General features: G+C 42.5%; 1 protein-coding gene across 1 annotated transcript in view; it reads left to right on the forward strand.

Annotated features, from left to right (window-relative positions):
* krt222 (keratin 222) overlaps positions 1 to 10,000 on the forward strand; it is a 21,864-nt gene that overhangs the window by 1,578 nt on the left and 10,286 nt on the right. The window contains exon 2 of the mRNA XM_048249397.1: positions 1,219 to 1,301. Within this exon, the coding sequence (XP_048105354.1) occupies positions 1,219 to 1,301 (83 nt within the window). The remainder of the gene's footprint in view (positions 1 to 1,218; positions 1,302 to 10,000) is intronic.

The following is a 10,000-nucleotide window of genomic DNA, read 5'->3' on the forward strand; positions in this document are numbered from 1 at the left end:
TTATTCCATAATTGTACTGTAAGACAGCACAAATATGTGCACACCTGCCGTCAAAATGCTGGCATCCCGCTGGGACCGACTATCAATAGTGATTGCATTTCTGATGTGGTCTAACACCATTCTGAAATATGAGTAGATGTCTCCTAAAGGTGAGGTATAAATCAAGAATTAATTTAAGACTTGGCACTTGCTTCGAAGTGAATGGTAGACATTTTGTTCTCTCTCTCTCTAGCATTGTGGTTTTTCAATCATTATGGCAGGCACAAGCAAGCCTCATTACAGCTAAAACCTTTTCATTAATCCTGCAGTGGCCCAATGGGAGACCTGCCCCCTCACATCTGTGCAACTCATTGTGTGTGTGTAATTTCATTTGCATATTACTCAGGCCTATAGGCTACAAGATGGCTAGTTGCCAAGGCTACATGAAAAAAAATCTACATATTTTACAATAACAATTTCTATCAATAGGCCTTCCTTATTTGGTGTACTTAGACATTATTGAACAAACATCTGAATTTCAGTATCTAAGAAGGTTAGGTTGGGATGTCTGCTATACATTGCTGTTAAAATGCACTTCCAGTATAGTGAGTATTGGCAAAACAGGTTATCATTTTTATGTTGAGGCGTTGGGGGTGTTGTCGGCAGCTGCTGAAAGTAACTAATAAAGTAACTTGTAATATAACTTAGTTACTTTTAAAATCAAGTAATCAGTAAAGTAACTAAGTTACTTTTTAAAGGAGTAATCAGTAATCAGATTACTTTTTCAAGGTAACTGTGACAACATTGATTACACTGACAGAGTCTGTCACAACAAGGGTCAACACATTTAGAGTTGTTAACGCATCTTTCGCTTGGTGATTATATTTAGTTCAAACACAATCCCACCCTCCTTACTATGTGTGGCCTGTTGTATGTTATGAGTGAGATACCGGGGTGTAGTCATTTTCTTTAGATGTAGTAGTGCTAAGCACATGAGAGAAACAGATCCAGCTTATGGGGATCTGCAATTGTCTGCAAAGTAAAGAAACAACACACTTTGTCCTGTGTAGACTTGCACACTGACTCAGACACTTGAGTACTTGTCCTGAATGATATCAGTTTCTCCTTCTCAGTTTCTCTATTATTGGATATCCTGGGAAGATACAGATGTTTGTTTGTACACTTTCCTGCCCTCCGATCAGACATGCTCAAAGCCTCTGCCCTCTTAATTCTTGGTAGGTGAGCCGTTTAATGACCGAAAATGCCCAGCTGTCTTGGCAGACTGACTTCCTGAAAGCCAAAGCCTCCCACTTTGAGAAAAGGTACGTACCGTTTAAACCACTTTATAGTCTACACTGTAGCCCCAACCTACCATGTGAGTTGGAGGAAGTCAGCCATAACAGATTACTTGATGTTCAAAGTAGCACCTCACACTAACAAATATTTACTGAATAGTGTGTCTTACTTTTTTGTTTGTTTTTTATCTGTTATCTTAATATAATAATAATAATAATAAAAATACAGTAGTGTCAAGTATTGCCACACCTTCTAAATGTTCCCTTGTCAGTTTTATTGGTGCCAGCAATCCTTCAAGAGGCTTAACAACCAGCTAAGATTCAAGGTCATCTTCAAAATGAAAATGAAAAGTAGTATGGAGGGACCCTATCAGCACCTGAAGCGACTGTGACAAGACTTTTATCATATTTCTGCCTGAATCATCAGCATTTCTACTCTTTTATGGCTGTGTGTACCACCACGTACACTCATCCTGAGAGATAGGCGCATTACGCAACAGGGCAGGACTGTCATGTGAAGGGTCATAAGGAAAGGAGGCTCTGAGACATGGAGCAGTGGGTGAAGGACCGCCTCAGCCCTCACTGTTGCCGTGGTGTTGCAATCGTGTTAGAGGGGAACAGATCTGGCCAACCCCTCAAGCAGAGATTCACAAAGGACATGTCTGACTGCCTTTTTTAAAATTAAGAGACGTTCAGATAGCAGTAGTTTGGCTTTTGACCCATATGCCTGATTTTCAAAAATGAGGACTGCTGGAATCCTTGGATCCCCTCACTGTCTGCTACTGTTGGTAAACTGCACCTAAGCCAGCACACTTTTGCACTTCCTTGGAAATGTGTGTCAGACTAATGTTTAAGTGGGAGTCTAGGGGCTAATGCTGGGTTAGCATTTAAAGCTGTCGCCACTTCAGTTGTCTGTGCAACTGGGTAACAAAGGGACACCTGATTATTAAGCAGTGTGTGTCTACAGGACTTCCTTTTAAATAGGCCTCTTCACAGCCTCTATCTCACTGTGTCTCATAACATCTCATTAAGCACTCCACAACACTGACTCAGCCATCCATCTGCTCTCACTCTATACGGTGTCCACTGCCAAGCGGTATCGGCTACTCAGGGTCCCCCTCTGCCCATGAGTCCGTTTACATCTGGCCTCCGCTCCACACTGAGCGTCAATGAGCAAACGGAGGTAATTAACCAGATAATTATCCATTACACTGTGGTCGCAGCACTGACAGGAGAGCCCTGCTGAGCGGTGGTATAGAAACTCTGATAACTAGATAACTGTCCCATAGCCCCACACAGCTCATCGCTGCAGTATTAGTACCTGCGTTTGAAATCCACCCCTACTTTTTTTTCTTTTTCTTTTTGCGCTCCTGTTCTATAACCTGCATACCAATGCGTCTCTGCCTGCCTGCCAGTGCTGCCAGTGCTGCCTCTGCACTTTGGGCCGCCGCTGATCCAGAGTGACAAGCAGGCAGGCGCCGCTGCCAAACAAACAAACAAAACAAAAACTTTAACTCTTTGTGAGATGCACACAATCAGGGGTCAAAGTGTGTGTGTGTGTGTGTGTGTGTGTGTGTGTGTGGGGGGCAGGATTGAATTAATTAAAATTAATAATAAATATATTCTTTAATACCAACAATATAGCACGATGATATTGTTAATGGTGACAAATAAATGGTGAGTTAATTTTCCGTGTGTACAGAGGTGACCAAGAAGCTAGCAATTCTTGTCCAAAAAGTATTGCTACACCACAATACTCAATATGTTGTCTAACGGTGAGTCATTTTTCCCCGTTGCACCGACACTGGATTGTAGGGTTCCCCCACCTGGCAAAGCCCACTTTAACCACTTCACACAATCCATGACAAGTCATGTGCAAAGTAGATCTTAAACCAGTCGAAGTAGATCTTAAACCAGTCGAAGTAGATCTTACATGAGTCCCTTTAGCCGAGCCAGCGTCACTCTGAAAGGAACCCTGGAACAGTGTGAGGTCTTCAGCTGCAACACAAGTAGACACGTTTGCGAGCTTGCTGTTCTTTCTCAGGGTGAGTGGTTTATCGGAGATGTTGGTGATTTTCATGGGAGTCCAGTCATCTCCCCACAGCGGCGTTATACTGTAACTCTCCCCACCAGGGTTCTGGGGGGGGGGCACTCACTCACTAAAATGTTTAGCTTGTGTGTAGAATTGAATAAAGTAAGTGCATTATTTACTAAGATGAGTGCACCATTTATTAAAATAAGTGTGTAAAACTTGCGCACTATGTAGCAAAAGGTGTGCACACATGACCCCACTTCAAAGGGTTGGTAACTCAGCTTAGTTAGGTCTGGGTCTGGGGGCATGCTCCCCCAGAAGATTTTTTTTTTTTTAAATAACCCCTTAAATAACAACTTCTGGTGAGATTTTTGGAAAGAAGCATTAACACTTTGAGACCTTGAATTTGTCATTGTATACATCCTATATCTTGTATTTTCCAGGACAGGGATTTGTACCCATCTTGCATAGCTTATGTGTCTTATGTCAGCCTTTATTTCAAGGGGAAACCATTTGTGTTTTTATGTCACCAGGAAGCATGTCAGTAGAAATAACTTTTGATATTTAGGTGGGATAGATTAGACTCAGATTACTGAGTGAGACAAATATTTTATTTATTAGGCGGTCTTGCTTTATTCACTTGAGTAGCCTATTGCCACTGAACCATTGGATCAAGAATGGGCATGCCAAGACCAACTTTTTATTTTTTATAAGGACAGCAAGTTCATTATTTTGGGTTGCTATTAGGCTACATTATGGTGGTTGGCAGCTCATTGTCTGCAGCAGTCCTGTATCTTTAGAAAATATGTGTAGTATACTCGCTCAAATTGATAACACTCCGGACGTCACTGAAAAGTTTAAATGGGACATTTGACACAGGGGCACCGGTGCTTGTATCAAACCCCTAAAGCGTTACAGGTTCAATAAACCTTTAAAGTGTTGACACTTTGAGCAATTGCGGAGCCCCATGTTTTCACAACCCCCACTGTTTACAATGCCCAATATGTTTTCTGTTATCTGACACTGCTGTGGTCATCTGCAGCAATTAGCCTACGTTATTTTGCCATTCGTTTTTGCAAAACATCAAAAGAAATCTTAAACACAACCACTACAGAGAAGCATGCAATATCAAATAATGCTAACTCATGGCAATTATGAACATGGCAGGATTTGAACCCCGGTCGTGCGCGCGGTATGCTACCACCCTCCCAAGGCCAATTTGATATTTTCACAGAAACATACCATTATTTAAAACCAAGCACATTACATTTTCAATTCAAATCATTAAAAGCATTCGATGCTTTGACACTTCGAAACACGATGCAATCAGGAAGAACCTTCCAAAGCCTCGTGGGGCTTCATTCGCCCAACCCTACACATTACTTGGCAGTCTACCCCACAGCAGGTACTCTTGTTTGGGGATGAGAGTCACCGCCTGAGTTAGCTTCACTATCCCCATCTTCACCCCTCCATCTCGTGAGGCTTGCCATCATCTCCAAAAACTGGTTAAAACTGGTTTAAACCAGTGGTTTCATAAAGTGTCACCATCACTCTTGCAGAAGCACAGGCTTTGACGCCTTCAACCTTTCATTTCTTTTTAATTAACTTTTGGGCTCATTGAGGTTTGAGGTTTAACACAGATGCATTCCTTAATAATTGGGAAATGTATGATGTGGTATCTTGTAGCCTACGGTGGCCGACAGGTGCAAACGACGTGCAATTTATGACAACAGATGCAAATCAAAAACATGTGCAAATAGACAAAACACGTGCAAAAAGACAAAACACAAGCAACTTAAGAAAACATTTTCATCTTCATTTAACAACACGTGCACATCATTTAGAAAATGGGCTGCAGGTGGTGAACTACATAAGTACAGACAGTAAAGGCAACGTCCTTTTAGGCAAGTCCCTCCACTCGGCGGCCATTTGACAACGCTTTTTGGGCACTCGTCGGGCATCCATTTCAGCAGAACACGACACCAATCTTGCTCCAGCGGCGAGATCACAACACATGATTGGCACGATGTCTTCACAACACACCATATGATTGGCTCAATGTTTTCACATGTCGACTTTTGCCGAGGAAGGGGTGGGATATGTGTAGACAACGGCCATATTGACGTGGCAAACTAGCCCCGTGCATTTCTATGGAGTATCTTTTGAGTGCTGTGTCTCCACATTAGAAAGTCTCTGGTAAAGGAGAGGTGTTCATCACTTTTAAGTGCCATTAAAATGTTAAGATAAACCCAAATACTTACATTTCAAGCCAGATTTCTTTAAACAGGAGCAGCTGTTGTCACACCCGTTCGCCACGTTTTAGAGGTGTTCATCACTTTTAAGTGTCCCCCATCAACACTTCCGTTGTGTTGTGGATTTCGTTGTGCGTTATTGAAATGTAAATGTTGTCTGAATTTGCAGCGCGTTTTCTAAATGATGTGCACGTGTTGTCAAATGAAGATGAAGATGTTTTCTTAAGTTGGTTGTGTTTTATCTATTTGCACGTGTTTTGTTGATTTGCATCTGTTGCCATAAGATGCACGTCGTTTGCACCTGTCGGCCACCGTAGTCTTGGAGTAAAGGACATGTATGAAAGTTAGTACATGAGTGAATTCAGATTAAACAATTAAAAAGAAACTTCAGTTCATAAACTGAACTGAACTGAAACTTCATAAACTGTTTTCAGACATGTCCTCCGCACTGTGTGCAGATGTTTGACAAACGGCTGTCCGACCCTTCGGGTGATTCAGATATGATGCTTACATTAGGGATGTGCCGAGCGAGGCTTTTGAAGCAGTGTACGCTTCTACTGCCAAACTGGTTTGAAGCTTCGATGCTTTTGACACTGTACTCCACATCGCCATCTGGTGGTCAATAAAAATCATACACAACCAGCATCATCCAGATGTTTTGAGATACATACATATTACATTATGTGTCATTTTATTGACACCAAGTTTGTTGAGGTTTCATTGCACTGTTTGCTTGGCTGTTCTTCATTTCTAATATTATTCTATTAGGCCTGCACTATGGATAAAAATAGTGAAAAAGTGAAAAAGTAATGCACAAGAATGAAAGTGTTTGGGTTCCTGACTACACAACATTATACACACACATTGTTTGGAAACAGAAATTCACAAATACTCAAATACACATATTGTTATGCCATATTTTTATTTAAGAATATAATTTGCTCTGCTGTGCTGGGGCTCAACCGGCTTCTTTTTTGACTGATCACATCCCCAGCTTTAGAAAATATGCGCTCACATGGAACAGATGTGCCAGTAAGAGACAGATATTTACTGGCCAGGGCATACAGGTGGGGATACACAGCCTTATGGGCTTGCCAGTATTTTAGAGGGTCCTCTGTTCGGAGGAGATATGCATCATTTAGATACCTCTTGACCTCTATAGTGGTGTTTGCATTGCAGCTCTGGGTCTTCTGGGTCTCACTGACCCGGCTGTCCAAGAGCTCCCAAAGGTTTCCTGTGGAAGCTGGATTCTGGCCTCCCTGAGAGGTTGATGGTTCTGCTTGTGATGTAGACTGACTGGTTGACCGGATTATTGTAGTACATTCACCTGTCAACAGCCGTTCAGCTTCACGGGCATTGTCTTGATTGCCAAACCCAAGGGTCTTGAAGCGGGGGTCCAGCAACGTCGCTAGAGCCAAAATACGGATTGACTCCGCATTCCGACATCGCCTGATGGTGTACTGCTGCAGAGCCATCCCTAATGATACAGCTGCTGGGTTGGTTGCCAGGCCTGTTTTTTCAGCCACTTTGTGCTGAATCATTCTAATTATGGGAATAACTTTGGACGCTGACACCCTCTTCTCCTCAGAGAGCTCTGTTGTGGCATGTTTAAAGGGTGCCAGCACTTCCAGGCTTTGTGAGATGACCTCAAAGTCAACACTTGAAAGTGGCATGATGTCACTAGACAGACTAGCCAAGGCAGCACCAACAGGCTCTCGGAGGTCAAGGAGTCTTTGCAGCATGTCATGGGTGCTATTCCATCTAGTTTCAACTTCCTGCACAAGCTTCAGGGGCTGCCTACCCATCCTTTCCTGTGCAAGGATAAGTTTATCATTGGCCTTTGAACTACTCCTAAAATATGTTACCACCCTCCTTGCTCTGGTTCGAATTTCTGTCAATGTCTCATGTTCTTGAACTGCCTTTTTCACAATGAGGTTAAGAGGATGGGCAAAGCATGGTAGATGGCGTAGCCCCAGCTTTTCAGTGGCTGCTACCATGTTGGCCGCATTGTCGGTCACTAATGCAGTCACCATTCAAGTGAGTCCCCAGTCAGTGATGAGGTGGGACAAAGCCTATTTGATGTTGTCAGCGGTGTGGGCTTTAGGAAATGTTGCCACTCCCAGGAGAACTGATCCCAGATTTGTGTTGGCATCTGTGTAGTGGCAGGTGACTCCCAGAGATGAGTCCATCGTCAGAGAAGTCCACATGTCTGCAGTGAGACAGACAGCAGGGATGTAATGTAATTGTGCCACTGCCTTTTCTTTCTCCACTACTTACTTCTCACTCATCATTGCCTTTAGTGTTTTCCTGGATGGCAGAGTGTAGGTCGGATCCAGCTTCTTCACTAATGCTCTGAAACCCTCATCTTCAACAATAGAGAAAGGCTGGAGATCTTTAACTATCATGTTGAGTAGGGCATCATCAAGCTCTTTCTTCCGTCTTCCGTCTTCCGTCCTAAAGATACACAATACACATACATACATACATACATAATACATAAAGGGTAAAAGCAAACAAACCGGTTCGTAAGCAGGTAAAAGTGTGGCCTGAGGGAGCCTCCGATGCTCTTCAAGACTGCTTTGACACAACAGACTGGGAAATGTTTAAGCAGGCAGCCACTTACAACAACCGGACAGACATAGAGGAGTATACAGACACTGTAACCTCTTACATCACCAAGTGCATCGATGATGTGACCCACACAAAAGACATCATCACTCGGGCTAACTGGAAACCATGGCTGACAGGGGATGTCCTCAGGCTGCTGAGGGCCAGAGACAAAACCTACAGAGCTGGGGATGAAGCTGGCATGAAAACAGCGAGAGCCAACCTGTCCCGTGGCATCAAGGAAGCAAAAAAAGGAATACACTCACAAGATAACCACCCACTTCAAAGACAGCAGGAACGCACAAAGCCTATGGCAGGGCATTCAGGCCCTCACCATAAGGACTACAAGCCAAGCCCCATGCCACAGAGCTGTGAGACCAAAAATTGTGAGTGATGCAAGTCACCCGCTCACAATCTGTTTGATCTACTGCCCTCTGGGAAGAGGTACAGAAGCCTCTGCTCCCGCTTTACCAGACTCACCAACAGCTTCATACACCAAGCTGTAAGGATGCTGAACTCTCTCCTCCTCTCCCCCTCCACCCTCAGCTACAAAACATCCTGGACATTGGACCCACAATGGCCGCCTGCACTCTCCACTTGCACACTTGAACACTTGCACACTTGTACACTTTTTACAACTTGGTGTTGTTGTCCTGAAAACACAACACTTCTGCTGCTCTTACATAACTTGCACCACTATGCCACTTTCTTTATTACTTAGGTCAAATAGAACTACCCAAGCCTTTTATTGGCCTGACTTTGCACTAGTATTTTATTGACTGTCTATGCACAATTTCAACCAAATTTTGCTGCTCTTATTTTTTCATTATTATATGTGCCCTCTTATTTACTTGTTTACTTACTTTTTTGTTTACTTGAATGTTATGTTTGTCTGTGGACTTAAATTGGTAAAATATGTCTTGTCTTCACCGTGGGATAGTGAGAAACGTAATTTCGATCTCTTTGTATGTCTGGAACATGTGAAGAAATTGACAATAAAGCTGACTTTGACTTTGACTTTAGCAGAACCCAAGCAGTGTTTAACCAAGTGAGCTAAAGTAACATGTCAGCTTTTCATAAATGAAGTTCACACTCAGTTCACATTGTGTGTACTCACAGTGCATGTTCACGGTGTCGGCGTACTATACAAAATATGTGGCCTATACAATGGAGTTCAGATACAGTAGGTAGACTATAATAGGCAATAGCCTAATATGTTCAATCTAAATTGTTTGTTTGAGGTCAGTCCTAAATGCAAAAACTATTTTTTATAGTAACTATTTTATTTGTCTTTTATTAAGAGTGTTTAACTTATTTTGTGTAATTATCATCATTAATAACTTTAACTAAATAATATAGATAAAGTTACCTTCAGTTGGTACAGACTGGGCCTCTGTAGTTGGAGTAGGCCTATCGTCGTCTGCCACAGTTAGTGGATGTTTTGCACGTAGATGGCGAAGCATTGAAGATGTGTTGTTGGAATAAGACAAACTTTGATCACATATGCCACATACTACTTTTGTGGGACTTTCCAGACTGAAATGTTCCCACACCAGAGAACGGGGTCTCTTGCGTGCATTTTCCATAATTAATTATTAGCGTGAATGATCTAGTCAGACAGCGTCTACAAGCAGCAAACAGTACTGTGATTGAGGAAGGACTTTTATTTATTATACAGACATTATTTGTAAATGACACTGACGCACATGAACAGAATCTCTGCGAATCTCTAGCCTTTTGGAGTGGACTCAATTTAATGTGTGTTTGTGTGTGTATGTGTATGTGTATGTGTATGTGTATGTGTATGTGTATGTGTGTGTGTGTGTGTGTGTGTG

The sequence above is a fragment of the Alosa alosa genome, chromosome 7 (genome assembly GCF_017589495.1).
Source record: "Alosa alosa isolate M-15738 ecotype Scorff River chromosome 7, AALO_Geno_1.1, whole genome shotgun sequence".
NCBI lineage: Eukaryota > Metazoa > Chordata > Actinopteri > Clupeiformes > Clupeidae > Alosa > Alosa alosa.